Source organism: Oncorhynchus keta, chromosome 24 (genome assembly GCF_023373465.1).
Source record: "Oncorhynchus keta strain PuntledgeMale-10-30-2019 chromosome 24, Oket_V2, whole genome shotgun sequence".
Classification (NCBI taxonomy): Eukaryota; Metazoa; Chordata; class Actinopteri; order Salmoniformes; family Salmonidae; genus Oncorhynchus; species Oncorhynchus keta.
In genome coordinates this window covers 45270144-45286048 of record NC_068444.1, presented here as the reverse complement: position 1 = coordinate 45286048, position 15905 = coordinate 45270144, and the positions used below count along the sequence as shown (strand labels likewise).

The window sequence follows — 15905 nt, the reverse complement described above, 5'->3', positions numbered from 1 at the left end:
CTTCTTTAACCAGAACAACAGTTTTTAGCTGTGCTAACATAATTGCAAAAGGGTTTTCTAATGATCAATTAGCCTTTTAAATTATAAACTTGGATTACCTAATCCAAGTGCCATTGGAACACAAGAGTGATGGTTGCTGATAATGGGCCTCTGTACGCCTGTGTAGATATTCCATAAAAAAATCTGCCGTTTCCAGCTACAATAGTCATTTACAATATTAACAATGTCTACACTGTATTGCTGATCAATTTGATGTAATTTTAATGGACAAAAAAACATGTTTTTATTACAAAAACAAGGACATTTCTAAGTGACCCCAAACTTTGAACGGTAGTGGTGTACATTTGTAAAAAAATATATATATATATATATATATATTTTGTTTTTTAAATAGCATTTTCATAGACATACTTGAAAGCAAATAAGTAATTATTGCAAAAAAAGCAGGTTTAAATATTTTGTTCAAATAACGATATTATTAGTGGGTCTTATGGATTGTGGAAAGCTTATATTTAGCCTATGTATAATTTTTACAAGGCCTGAATTCATTAGATTATTGCTGACTGATTGAAATGCAGTGTATTTTACCTTTAATTGTACAAAAAGCTTATTTTGAGATTATTATTATTATTATATATTTTTTGTTAGCTATATCATGAATCACCCTTAAGTTTGAAAAAAAAAATAGATATCTGACTTTTAGGCCATATTGCCCAGCCCTAATAGCCTCGTAATGTAAATACAAAGAGCTTGCTTTCAGGGCATATTGAAGCAGTTGAATTTTGTGTCAGCCCTTTCAGTGTTGACTGTGTATTTAAATCACCAATACCCTTTGTTTTCATTCTTAATAAAATAATCTAGTAATTCCACCAGGCTGTAGTTAATAAGAGAGAACAGAGGTAAAACAAATTGCCTAGAGCGACTTACTGAAGTCAATCAGCATCTTCCCATAGCCCTGTCTCATGTACTGGGGCATGGTCAGGATGCAAGAGACGTTGTAGTTGAGGAAAGAGTTCTTTTCCTGTAAGAACAGAGAATATGTGTATGAGTCACATCTTTAAAACTAAAGTAATGACAGAGACTTCGTAATAAAAAAACAATAAAGCTCTAGCATAAACCGTATCAACACGTCATGGGAGAAAGATTTATCGGGATCCAAAAACTAGTCTAATAGTAGGCAGAACAGTTGAAACTGGAGCAGGAGCATGGCCAGGTGGACTGGGGACAGCAAGGAGTCCTCATGTCAGGTAGTCTGGGACACTGGGGTACTTAGATTCACACAGGACACCGAATAGGAGCAGGAGAAGTCCAGATATAACAAACTGACCCTAGCCCCCTGACACATAACGTAAAAAACATTACCGACAGAAGACTTTACAATTGACATACATTTAAAAACATGACCATGTAGTGTGTGTGTATCTATCAGTTCCACATGCATGTCAGTACATACACACAACAAGTAGGTCACATTTCAGTACATACAACAAGTAGGTCACATGTCAGTACATACACACAACCAGTAGGTCACATGTCAGTACATACACACAACCAGTAGGTCACATGTCAGTACATACACACAACCAGTAGGTCACATGTCAGTGCATACACACAACCAGTCACATGGGGCAGAGGCGTTGTGCAGTGAGGTGTTGCTTTATTTGTTTTTTGAAACCAGGTTTGCTGTTCACTTGCGCTATATGTGACAGAAGGGAGTTCCATGCACTCATGGCTCTGTATAATACTGTACATTTCCATGAACTTGTTCTGGACCAGGGGAGTGTGAAAAGACCCCTGGTGGCATGTCTGGTGGGGTAAGTGTGTGTCAGTGCTGTGTGTAAGTTGACTATGCAAACAATTTGGAAGTTCCAACACAATGTTTCTTATTGAAAGAAAAACAAGAAGTGATGCAGTCAGTCTTTCCTCCTCTTAGCCAAGAGAGACTGGCATGCATAGTATTCATATTAGCCCTCTGATTACAATGAAGAGCAAGACGTGCCGCACTGTTCTGGTCCAGCTGCAGCTTAACTAGGTCTTTCTTTGCAGCAGTTGACCATATGACTGGACAATAATAATAATAAAACTAGAACCCGCAGGACTTGCTTTGTGGAGTGTGGTGTCAAAAAAGCAGAGCATCTATTTATTACAGACAGACCTCTCCCCCATCTTCACAACCATTGACTCTATATGTTTTCACTATGACAGTTTACAATCCAAGGAAACACCAAGTAATTTAGTCTCCTCAACTTGTTCAACAGCCACACCATTAATTACTGGATTCAGGTGAGGTCTAGAACTTAGGGAATGATTTGTACCAAATACAATGCTCTTAGTTTTAGAGATGTTACTGGTCACCCATTCCAAAACTGACTGCAACTCTTTGCTAAGGGTTTCAGTGACTTCATTAGCTGTGGTTGCTGATGCATATACAGTTGAATCATCAGCATACATGGACACACATGCTTTGTTCAATGCCAGTGGCAGGTCATTGGTAAAACTAGAAAATAGTAGAGGGCCTAGAGAGCTGCCCTGCAGTACACCACACTTTACATGTTTGACATTTGTGAAGCTTCCATTAAAGAAAACCCTCTGAGTTATATTAGATAGCTTGCCGTACCGTGCATTTAGAGCTGATGTTGAATAGCCATAAAACATAAGTTCTCAACACAGGTTATAGTCAATAATACCAAAGGCTGCACTGAAATCTAACAGTACAGCTCCCACAATCAATTTCTTTCAACCAATCATCAGTCATTTGTGTCAGTGTAGTACATGTTGAGTGCCCTTCTCTATAAGCATGCTGAAAGTCTGTGGTTAATTTATTTACAGAGAAATAGCATTGTATGTGGTCAAACACATTTTTTCCCAACAGTTTGCTAAGAGCTGGTAGCAAGCTAATAGATCTACTATTAGAACCAGTAAAGGCCGCTTTATCACTCTTGGGTAGCGGAATGCCTTTGGCTTCCCTCCAGGCCTGAGGACAAACACTTTCCTCTAGGCTCATATTAAATACATGACAGATAGGAGTGGCTATAGTCAGCCACCATCCTCAGTAGCTTTCCATCTAAGTTGTCAATGCCAGGAGGTTTGTCATTATTGATCGATAACAATAATTTCCCCACACTAACTTAAAATTAAAGCTTACAATGCTTTTCTTTCATTATTTGTTTTTTCTGCATGAATACGATGGCTCACTGTTCGTTATTGGCATTTCCTGGCGAAGTTTGCCCACTTTGCCAATGAAGTCATCATTACAATAATTGGCAACATCAAACAGTTTTGTGATGAATAAGCCATTTGATTCGATGAAAGATGGAGTTGAATGTCTTTCTGCAAAGTTTTTTTCTATCATTCTTTATAGCATTGATCTTGGCTTCATAATATAGTTCCTTCTTATTTTGTTGAGTTAAGTCACATCATTTTTCAATTTGCAATAAGTCAGCCAGTCAGATGTGCAGCTAGACTTATTAGCCACTCCTTTTGTCCCATCTCTTTCAACCATACAGTTTTTAAATTCTTCATCCATCCATGGGGTCTTAACAGTTCTAAAAGTACGTTTCTAAACAGGTGCATGTTCATCAATAATGTGACGTTTAAAAAATATTTTTCACATCATATTTTTTTACATCATCCACATGAGTCACAGCAACATCTTTTGTATAATCTCTTATTCACTATTTTAGGCCCAACTTTTGGAAATGTGGCTATAATCACTATACTGTGATCACTGCACCCAATGGGTAAAGATACAGCTTTAGAAGAACGTTCTACTGGTAGTTTCATTAATGGGGCGGCAGGGTAGCCTAGTGGTTAGAGTGTTGGACCTGTAACTGAAAGGTTGTAACTGAAAGGTTGCAAGTTCGAATCCCCGAGCTGACAAGGTACAAATCTGTCGTTCTGCCCCTGAACAGGCAGTTAACCCACTGTTCCTAGGCCGTCATTGAAAATAATAATAATAATAATAATAATATATGCCATTTAGCTGACGCTTTTATCCAAAGCGACTTACAGTCATGTGTGCATACATTCTACGTATGGGTGGTCCCGGGAATCGAACCCACTACCCTGGCGTTACAAGCGCCATGCTCTACCAACTGAGCCACAGAAATTTGTTCTTAACTGACTTGTCTTGTAAAATAAAAATGTATAACTTGAATCAGGCACTGGTTACAGTGAGAAGCTTCCTCTTGAGCGGACAGCTTGATTCAGGTCCCCAAGAAAGTAAACCCCTCTGTTTACATCACATACACTATCAAGCATTTCACACACATTATTTAGATACTGACTGTGAGCACTTGTTGACCTATAGCAACACTCCAAAATAATAGGCTTTAGATGAGACAGGTGAACCTGCAACCACAACACTTCAATAACACTTGACATGTGGTCTTCTCTAAGCATTACAGGGATATGGCTCTGAATATATACAGGCAACCACTATCATTGTGGATGGGTGCCTTGGTCTTATTTTAAATGTTATTTACCTTAGAGAAGTATCCCACCAGATGGCAGCCTGTGTTGTCTGCCTCAGTCATAACGTAGAACAGAAAGGGTTCCACGTCGTAGTACAGCGTCTTGTGATCCAGGAAGAGCTTGGCGAGTAGACACAGGTTCTGGCAGTAGATCTGGAAAAGGAAACCACACCTTTTAAATTCCCTAAAGAGCTTGCCAGTGATAATAAAGCTTGTTTTATAGGACAGCCAGGCACCCCTGGGGTTAGGGACCATAGGCTGAAGAAGTGTGAGACGTTACTTTTTTTTTTTTTTAAACCATGAATATTTCTTTGCTCTTTAGACCAGTACACCTATTTTGAGGAAAAAACAGACAAAGTAAAGTATGAGTCCAGGGTTAGAGAAAATGTATAGGCTCCTCACCTTGTTCTTCTTGCCGTCCACTTCAAAGACAGAGATGGCTCCCTTCCTGTAGACCTCATCTCCGGGTGGATGCTTCCACACACACTTGGCCTAACAAATACACAGGGAGACAACACCATTGATTTGCTAATTCAAATCCAATTATCCACTGACCTAGTCTGATATTTACAGTCTTATAATCATTTAAATCAATGATATACAGGAGTGATGTATACTGAACAAATATATAAACGCAACATGTAAATAAAGTGTTGGTCAAATGTTTCATGAGCTGAAATAAAATACCTTTAATACGCACAAAGCAGATTCCTCTAAAATGTTGTGCTCAAATGTGTTTACATACATCTCTGATTAAACAGCATGATCATTACACAGGTGCACCTTGTGCTGGGGACAATAATAGGCCAATAAAAGGCAGTTGTCACATAACACAATGCCAAAGATGGCTCAAGTTTTGAGGGGTCGAGCTGTTGCCAGATAATTAAATGTTCATTTCTCTACCATAAGCCACCTCCAACGTCGTTTTAGAGAATTTGGGAGTGCGTCCAACCGGCCTCGCCCCTGCAGACCACGTCTAACCACGCCAGCCCAGGACCTCCACATCTGGATTCTTCACCTGCGGGATCATCTGAGACCAGCCACCCGGACAGCTGATGAAACTGAGGAGTATTCCTGTCCGTAATAAAGCCCTTTTGTTGGGAAAAACTAATTCCGATTGGCTGGCCTGGCTCCCTAGTGGGTGGGCCTATGCCCTCCCAGGCCCACCGATAGCTGCCCCCCTGCCCAGTAATGTGAAATCCATAGATTAGGGCCTAATTTATTTATTTGAATGGACTGATATCCTTATATGAACTGTAACTCAGTAAAATAGTTCAATTGTTGCACGTTACGTTCATATTTTTGTTCAGTGTACGTAGTAAAACGATGGGGGGAAATGATCATATTTGACATGTAAACAACGCGAAAGCAACGCTACTGCCACCTTCTGGCCTGGAGTATTTTAACCAGGCTGAACCCCAATGTACAGCACTACAGTGCCTTCAGAAAGTATTCACACCAATTCACTTTTTCCAGATTTTCTTGTGTTACAAAGTGGGATTCAAATTGATTTGTCATTTTTTGTCAACAATCTCCCCAAAATACTCTGCAATATCAAAGTGGAAGTCAAATTCTTATATTTGTAAAAAAAAAAAGTATAATAAATAAAACATTAATATATCGTGATTAGATAAATAGTCAATAGAATCACCTTGGCAGCGATTACAGCTGTGAGTCTTTCTGGGTAAGTCTCTAAGAGCTTTCCGCACTTGGATTGTGAAACATTTGCCTATTATTCTTTTCAAAATTCTTCAAGCTCTGTCACATTGTTTGTTGATAATTCCTAGACAACCATTTTCTGATCTTGCCATAGATTTTGAAGCAGATATAAGTCAAAATTGTAACTCTGCCACTTTGCCTCAAACAGAACACTTTGTTTTCAGTACAAAAAGTGAATTGCTTGCCACATTTTTTGAAGTATTACTTTAGTGCCTTGTAGCAAACAGAACAGAACGTTTTGGCATATTTGTATTCTGTACAGGCTTCCTTCTTTTCACTGTCAATTAGGTTAGTATTGTGGAATAACTACAATGTTGTTGAGCCATCTTCAGTTTTCTCCTATCACAGCCATTAATCTCTGTTACCATTGGTAAAATCCCTGAGTGGTTTCCTTCCTCTCCGGTAACTGAGTTAGGAAGGACACCTGTATCTTTGTTGTGACTGGGTGTATTGATATACCATCTAAAGTGTAATGAATAACTTCACCATGCTCAAAGGGATATTCAATGTCTGATTTTTTTATTTATAGGTGCCCTTCTTTGCGAGGTATTGGAAAAAAACCTCCCTGGTCTTTGTGAATCTGTGTTTGAAATTCAACAGATTTATTGCACACAGAGTGAGTCTCTGCCACTTATTATGTGACTTAAACACATTTGTACTCTTGAACTTATTTAGGCTTGCTATAACAAATGGGTTGAATACTTATTGAGAAGACATTTCAGCTTTTCATGTTTTACTAATTTGTAAAAATAAACTAAAAACATAATTCTACTGAGACATTATGGGTTATTGTGTGTAGGAAAGTGACCAAAAAAACCTTAATATAATCCATTTTAAATTCAGGCTATAACACTACATTTTGGGAAAAGTCAAGGGGTGTGAATACTTTCTATATGTATTAGTGGGTCAGCTTTTTGATCTCCCGCAATTGCCAATATCCCATTCGCAACCGCCCAACTATATGTGATAAAGTGAAAAGCTCAGGCCTGCAGCACCTGACCCTAACCCACAAATATAATGTGCTGTATAGTCAGAGATGCCAGAACAATTTATTGACAGGGGGTGCGGGATTATTATGATTATTAATTTGGATAGGCCTATGTTTCTGCTTATAATTTTCAACATTTTGGTAGGCTACTTGATAAACGTGTCTATAATTAGATACTTGCAGCGTCACTTGTCATCACTTGTTACCCTACATCAACAAAATGAATTATTAAATCTAGTTGACATCGGTAAAGTCTGCTTCTCTCACGCAGCAAAGAGGTTTAGAGACCAGGGAGAGAATACAATAACCAAAATAGGGGGAAAGATCAACCGTGCAAAATGTTCAAATGACATCAGCAGACATGCCAACCTTGATTATTTTTTATGAGTACCACTTCAGTGCGGCGGCGGCACCACCGGACCCCACAACGGTGCACTTGCGACACCCCCACTGGTCAAATCATAGGCAATGTACCCTTTTTAGCCTAATAATGATGTTGGCAGAAGACTGCCTCACTGTGAATGGTAGACTATAGACTGTTATGGGTACTTGGTAATTAGCTGCTCTTCAGGAGCAAACTAGAAATATGTTTAGATGTAAAATCAGAGCTCTCCCTGGGATTTTATGACAAGGTGGTGCTGATGTAGGCATAAGGTTGGGTAGGGCAGGAGGGGTCACTCTACTTCCCCCTCAAGAAATTGGAGCATTTTGCATTTTTGAAAAGCCTGTAACTGCCATTTCCTGAAACCTAGAGCCTTAAATTCTATCATATTTAGCCAGCACAGACGTTTTGTGTTTGATCCTAAATGATATTGAGGTGGTCTCAATGACACACCTGTAGTCTAGTGAAAATGTAAACTGACTTAATTATTTATTTTCAAATCAAATCAAAGTTTATTTGTCACGTGCGCCGAATACAACAGGTACAGTGAAATGCTTACTTACAGGCTCTAACCAATAGTGCGAAAAAATATGTGTGTGTGTGTGTGTGTGTGTGTGTGTGTGTGTGTGTGTGTGTGTGTGTGTGTGTGTGTGTGTATGTGTAAGTAAAGAAATAAAACAACAGTAAAAAGACATTTGCAAGGCTATATACAGACAACGGTTAGTCAGGATTATTGAGGTAGTATGTACATGTAGGTTTTGGGCTGTTGAGAAGCCTTTTTGTCCTAAGCTTGGCACTCCGGTACCGCTTGCCATGCGATAGTAGAGAGAACAGTGTATGACTGGGGTGGCTGGGGTCTTTGACAATTTTTAGGGCCTTCCTATGACACCACCTGGTGTAGAGGTCCTGGATGGCAGGCAGCTTTGCCCCAGTGATGTACTGGGCCGTACGCACTTGCCGAGCAATTGCCGTACGATGCAGTGATGCAACCGGTCAGAATTTCAGGACCCATGCCAAATATTTTTAGTTTCCTGAGGGGGAATAGGCTTTGTCATGCCCTCTTCATGACTGTCTTGGTGTGTTTGGACCATTTTACTTTGTTGTTGATGTGGACACCAAGGAATTTGAAGCTCTCAACCTGCTCCACTACAGCCCCGTCGATGAGAATGGGGACGTGCTCGGTGCTCCTTTTCCTGTAGTCCACAATCATCTCCTTAGGCTTGGTTATGTTGAGGGATAGGTTGTTATTTTGGCAGCACCCGGCCAGGTCTCTGACCTCCTCCCTATAGGTTGTCTCGTCGTTGTCGGTGATCAGGCCTACCACTGCTGTGTCGTCTGCAAACTTAATGATGGTGTTGGAGTCGTGCCTGGCCTTGCAGTCGTGGGTGAACAGTGAGTACAGGAGGGGACTGAGCACACACCCCTGGGGAGCTCCAGTGTTAAGGATCAGCGTGGCAGATGTGTTGCTACCTTCGGAATAATTCAATTACTGGATGCAATGTAGTAGTCTAGCTTACTGTAGGCTATTTGGAATATTATGAAACAACTGAACTAGGCCTATATGAGCTTGTTCCAGATTTCCATTCCTGACCTATTCCATCAAGTTAGGTCGGACTACTAGGCTACCATTCATTCAACATGCCGTGTCATTGGTGAACTGGCTATTATCACATCATTGGCAATCTACTGTTGACCATACAGCTATATCAAGAGGACAGATCAAGGATTGATTCATTAACATCGGCCTACTAATCTTTCACCGTCTAACATAACTTTCTGTGAAGGTCGTATTTGCTGAACAACTCTCTCGGCCTTTCCATCCAGGCAGAGGTGCACACTGAACTACCACAACGTTTCCTTGCTTTTCAATGCGCTCGTGCCTACTATGGTGGCGGAGATCAAGGCATGTGCGGGCAAGAAAGTGCTTTTGCTTCGTTGACTAAACGTTGTAGCTAACTACCTTCTAAGTAATGACACCTTGGTTTAGGAGCTAACTCTGAAATAGTGATTGTGCTTGACTAACACAGTTTTTATTTATTTAAACCTTTAACTAGGCAAGTCAGTTAAGAACAAATTCTTATTTTACAATGACGGCCTACACAGGCCGAAGCCTCCCCTAACACGGAACGACGCTGGGCCAATTGTGCGCCGGGTTGTGATACAGCCCGGGATCGAACTAGGGTCTGTAGCCATTCGGGAGCTGCGCCACTCGGGAGCCTTACATTTTGGAAAATGGATTTCGCAAACAGTTCGTTCTCCATGTTCACTACCCTTTTTCCTCACACATCAGTGATGTCAATGGTGGAGAGCTGCCATCTAGCTCGAGGGAGGAAAATAGTCAGAGTGATGTCCCAGAGTGATGCGAAAAAAATATTCTGGTGCCTGTAGAATTTCCTGATCTGATAACCTACCCAGGTAAAACCCTGGAAATAAACGGTATGATGTGATTAAACTGTTGTAAAAAGGTTGAAAATGATGGGACCAGAGTTTTTACCAATCAGGTCATATGGTTTTAAAAAAGCTCCTGGCCTTGTGGAGGATGGTGCCTCGGTCCGATTTTGGGAAACCCTGGGGTTGTCACGCCTTGGTCTTAGTATTTTGTGTTTTCGTTAATTATTTGTTCAGGCAAGGGTGTGACATGGGGTTATTGTATTATCGTATTGGGGTTTTTGTAGGCATTGGGATTGTGGTTGATTAGGGGTGTGACTAGTATAGGCTTGGCTGCCTGAGGCGGTTCTCAATCAGAGTCAGGTGATTCTTGTTGTCTCTGATGGGGAACCATATTAAGGTAGCCTGGGTTTCACTTTGTATTTCGTGGGTGATTGTTCCTATCTCTGTGTACTTTCACCAGATAGGCTGTAATTAGGTTTCACGTTCCATTTGTTTTTGTAATTCTATAGTTATTTCATGTATCGTCATTCTCTTCATTAAAGAACATGAGTAACAACCACGCTGCATTTCGGTCCGACTCTCTTTCTACAAACGAAGAACGCCGTTACAGGGGTAGACTATACAGCAGCTGTTGTTAGTAGCCTACAGTTGATCAGTCTGAAAAATAGTCTTTGTTTTTATGCAATACAGTATGTCAGATCGCTAATGTTTAGGTGTATAAACTGCTACATTTAAAAAAGAAAGAGTTTTTGCTTGTGTCTGTCGGGAATGATGTGTTATCAAGCTTGCTAAATAAATACCGGAGGAAAGTGGAGAGTACGCTTTGTACACGATCCACGCGACCTGCGATTTCTGTGAATCTGATTGGTCAAGACACGCAGAGTGCAGTTACATGCACGCAACAATCTGATTATTGTGGATAGTCAGATTAATATAATAGTTTGATTAAAAACACTTACATACCTTGCAAGAACGATTTCCCTAAAAATCCTGTTTACATGGCAACATCTGAAATCAGGCTACCTGATGGCACTCTGAAAATGCTGAAAATCCCCAATCAAAATAAACATTTTAACACAAGAGTTTGGACATACCAAATTTATATGTGAAAACGACTTCTAAGACGCATTCATTCAGTTGTTCCAAAATGACTTTACTCGCACTAAAAGAGGGAGGCTTGCTCAGCTGGTGCTACTGTAGCGCATGCACTGATCAAATACACCGCTGGACATCGGTTAAGGTGTTTACATGTCCTAATCATTCGAGAGACTGCTCAGAAAACCAGTTTTAATTGGCGTATGCTTACTTCGATCTTGACCTCATGCCGATTAAGATAAGCAGAGTATTTCATTATTAGTGTGCATTTAAACATACTCAAAAAGCCTGCAGCAGGACTCTGATATGAAGGACAGACATTGTGAGCGAGTTCACAAACCATGAGGCACTTTGGTAAAAAAATAATAATACACTTTGCCCCTATTTTTAACGCTTTCCATCAATATATTTTATTAAACTAGTGCTGCGGCAAATACTGCCTCGCCACATATATTCCATTGGCCCTGATAATAGTACTACGAATACGGGGAGTGCCTGACTGAAGAGCTAGACATTTTTCTCCTTGCCCAAGTCCTCCGATTAGCTCAGCACCAACTTCAGACACAATGTTCCGACGAGAAGCATATTTTTGGTGTCGTTTTTTTGTACCAGCATACTTTGACGTCAAAATGCGTGCAGGTCTGCATTTAGTTTGACCAGTTTAAAGGGAATTAAAAGCAGTGAAAACACTCCAACATATTTCCGATAAGATTTTAGTTCGGGTTGGATGTATAACTTATGTGGTTGAAATACTAGCAGCTTTTATGATGTTGATAAAGATAGAATCTTTAGATACATTCTCTAACAGCGCATTTATTCTCTCAAGATTCTGAAATAAATATATTATATTTCTCTACTTCTGTTCCCGAGTCAAAATGTACATTTGGTGTAACATTTTACTGCAAGAACGGCTTAATCTTGGATCAATGTTAACTTTTTCTGCCCAAGTTCCCAAAAGAATTTGGCAAATGGCGATTATTTGGCACGCATTCAGTTAAGCCTAAACTTTAGGGCATATGGACCAACTCCAGATCAAAATGACAAAAGAAAAAACAAAATGTAGCCTATAGATATGAATTGCACAAGAATTATACATTTGGGATTTTTTAATGCGTTGTTCTCTCTTTATTTAACCTACCCACCCACCTTTAATACACACAATATTTCATGACCCAAAACCTGCCCGGCACACGGATATAACCGCGGAGACTGCGAGTTATGAATCAACACATGCATCACTAATGTGTACACACAAAAAAAGCATTGACTGACATTCTGGGCAGAGGTGTACCGCAGCCGACAGTCTTGGTGATCTGTTCATGCCTTAAGGGTGTAGTTACACGTAGCAACTTGGACGCAGCTTTAGTTGCTTGCAACTATGTTGCATTACGATTGATTCGTGCAACACTGCTACTGCTACTGATAAGCAATTAATCTCCGACTTGGTTGCGTCCAGTTGCAAACAATTCAACTTTGTGCAACTAGTTGCAAGAAACAGCCAATCAAAACAAATCATTTTGTCACATGATCCATTCCAAGGTTCGAACCCTATGTTTTTATGTCAACACAGCTGCCAGTGCTGCGGGAACCAATACAGAAGAGACATTAAGCCCAACGGGAGCTGTATAAATAAATATTGTCATCATGGCTAGTAAAGATTTATGTACATGGTTTGGCATGTTAAACATAATTTCTTATGCTAACCCAGACCTCTCTCTGACCAGATTCAACTGAAATTGTCCAACATGAACTGCATTTGTTGGCTTAGCTCGTTGCTAGCTTGGTTAGCTCGTAGCGGTGCTGAAACGGTGCTGGCAATTTTATTTTGGCTAGCTAGCTAAATTGTACAGCCAGCTTATCTAACTCGATCCTTATACAAAAACCAAACGGTTGGATGAACAAATAATTTGTGAATTCACAATGTAACGCAGCAGATGACATTGGGTAAGTTTAGAACTCCCGAACATATGACAAAAGCAGCTTAAATTTGATTGGCTGTTGCATGCTATTTCAATTGCATTTGAGTTGTTTTGTGCACCAGCAGGGCTTGAGAAGATGTCACTCGTAACCTGCAACTAAAATTGCGTGAAAGTTGCTTTGTGTAACACAAGCCTAAGAGGTGATAAGCCTGGCTCTTCCTTGTCTTACCATGTGTCGTCTCAGAATGGTCTGGCTCTTCATGTACTTGAGGCAGAACTCGCAGACGTAGAGGCGTCCCAGGCGGGCGTACTCCTCGGGGTAGGGCGAGTGGTACCAGGTGTCCAGCTCGTAGCGGCCGAACAGGATGGTCTTGATCATGTTGCTGCCCTCCGTAATCTGGCCCTGGATCCGCAGCCTCTCCTGTGGTGTTTTCAATAAGTGCGAAACAAGAGATGTGAAATATGAAATTCTTCTAAACAACCCAGATGACCTTATCTACAATACAATCTATACCACTATTGGTTAATTATGAATGAAGGAGGTAGGTGCACCGAGGTTTTTCTCTTACCAGATCTTCAGATGCACGTGCCTGGGCTTTTCTGAAGAGCTCCAGGTCATATTCACTTGTGATGTTCTCCAGAAGAGGTTCTCTAGTGTTGCCGTGGCTCTGTCGATGCTCCTGTGGACGAGATGGAGAAATAAAACGGTTGGGTGATGGAGTGTTGATTGTGTCAATAAACCAAGTCTACATGACAACATCACAAAAACGACTTTTGAAATACGTTTCAAATTCCAAGACACCAAAATGTAAGATCTCCATAGCAAACATAATTGTCCCTGAATATGTCTCACCATGTATTTCTCCTTCTGCTCCTTAGACAACCCAGAGTTCCTCCCTTTCCTCATCTCAGTCACCTGCTCTTTGTATCTAGTCTGTCTTGAAGTGGGCGTCTGGTGGACACAACAGAAATTCATTGCGATTTTTTTTCACTTCCAACATGATAAAATGTATCACCTTAAAAAGTATTCAATATTAATTTGACCTGGTGTCGTGTGGCGTGTCTGTTGCTTTCCTCCTGCACCTTTGCCTCTTCTTCGTGTTTCTCACGAGTGGTTGCTTTCACCTGTCAATAAAAAGGAAGAATACATTTATTGGGGATTTGATTCTCTGTGGCTCTCATCGTAGGAGACAATGAAGTTAATGTACCTCAAAAAACACATAACCAATGGAAAATATTGTTTTGACATATACCTTGCATTCATCAGCAGAGAGGTTGTGGTAAAGTGGGCATCCTGATACCGCAAAATGACGTTCATGTTTCCCTGTTAGATGTCCTGAGAGAAACAAAGAGAGGAAGAAAAGCAATGAGTTTACAGAGAATACATTTAATTGACTAGAATCATAACACGAATCATAACAAGTCTTGTTGAGCATCCAGTAAACTAGCAGTGGCGCCACTAACCAAACGGTGACTTATCTTACCCAATGAGTTGCATCCCGGCGTGGGACACTTCATGTTAAAATTGTAGGTCTCGTGGCAGCGACGGCGCTTGGGCCGGTGGGAGAGGTCCTTGTCAGAGTCTCTGAGGGCAGGGTCTTTGGCCAGGCTCTCATCGTGGGAGGCATTGGGGCTGGAGATGTCCAGCTCAGACTCAGACGACGGGGCGTTGCCTGTAGGCGTCAACGGTGGAGACTCGTCTTGCTTCACATCAAGTGTGTCTACATGGGTAGGTGGGAGAAACGGCACAACATTTAGCTACAAGGCAATGTATAGGGTGTCCAATGAAAACATAAAATGATGGGACCAATGGGTAAAATAACATGTTAAATGTGTAGATACAAATCTAAGACAACCAATGCTCCATGTCTATCATAATCTGTTCAAAAGTTACTTTAGTTTTAACCCTTGTAGGATGGCCAAAACGTGGGTGAATAATTAAATGGAGGCCAGAGAAAAAAAGCTGTAAAAAATCTGGAAAATATCATTGCGCCAGTTAGACTGGATTCTTTGTGAGAATTGTCATGCTGAACAGGCCGCTCAAGTCACATGCGTTGCAAAATAAATGTACACATACATGTTATTCAATCATTGCAGCCACACTGCTCACGCGCGCCAACGAGCGTCTGCGTTGCCAAGCGCTAAAATAGAAGTTGGTTCTATTTGTGGCGCAGAACGCACTGCAAGTCCTGCCTCTCCCATCTCCTCATTGGCTTTTAGAAGCATATACCCACATGCCATCTCATTGGATATACCCACGTGGGTGATTGAAAGATGAATGGAGGTCGGTCGGTTGTGGTAATACACCTTATTATGAAAGTTAGATGCCAATTGCCATATAAAGTCCAAAGAAGAAAAAGCCTGGAAGGAGGACTAGAATGTTTATTTATTTCACCTTTATTTAACCAGGTAGGCAAGTTGAGAGCAAGTTCTCATTTACAATTACGACCTGGCCAAGATAAAGCAAAGCAGTTCGACACATACAACAACACAGAGTTACACATGGAGTAAAACAAACATACAGTCAATAATACAGTAGAAAATAAGTCTATATACAATGTGAGCAAGTGAGGTGAGATAAGGGAGGTAAAGGCAAAAAAGGCCATGGTGGCAAGGTAAATACAATATAGCGAGTAAAACACTGGAATGGTAGATTTGCAGTGGAAGAATGTGCAAAGTAGAGATAGAAATCATGGGGTGCAAAGGAGCTAAATAAATAAATACAGTAGGGAAAGAGGTAGATGTTTGGGCTAAATTAGAGATGGGCTATGTACAGGTGCAGTAATCTGTGAGCTGCTCTGACAGCTGGTGCTTAAAGCTGGTAAGGGAGATAAGTGTTTCCAGTTTCAGAGAGTTTTGTAGTTCGTTCCAGTCATTGGCAGCAGAGAAGTGGAAGGAGGGGCAGTCAAAGGAATAATTGGTTTTGGGGGTGACTAGAG

General features: G+C 40.7%; 1 protein-coding gene across 2 annotated transcripts in view; it reads right to left on the bottom strand.

Moving 5' to 3' along the window:
- The window catches only part of LOC118357608 (histone acetyltransferase KAT7-like), a 29450-nt gene that overhangs the window by 6236 nt on the left and 7309 nt on the right, over positions 1–15905 (bottom strand). The window contains exons 3-11 of one of the 2 annotated variants that reach the window (XM_035734896.2): positions 14451–14687; positions 14220–14302; positions 14011–14091; positions 13820–13918; positions 13536–13646; positions 13196–13387; positions 4875–4964; positions 4485–4625; positions 928–1021 (exon numbers count right to left, since the gene is read on the bottom strand). In XM_035734896.2, the coding sequence (XP_035590789.1) occupies positions 928–1021; positions 4485–4625; positions 4875–4964; positions 13196–13387; positions 13536–13646; positions 13820–13918; positions 14011–14091; positions 14220–14302; positions 14451–14687 (1128 nt within the window). Of the gene's footprint in view, positions 1–927; positions 1022–4484; positions 4626–4874; positions 4965–13195; positions 13402–13535; positions 13647–13819; positions 13919–14010; positions 14092–14219; positions 14303–14450; positions 14688–15905 lie in introns of both variants that reach the window. The other variant, XM_052478386.1, reaches the window with a different exon arrangement.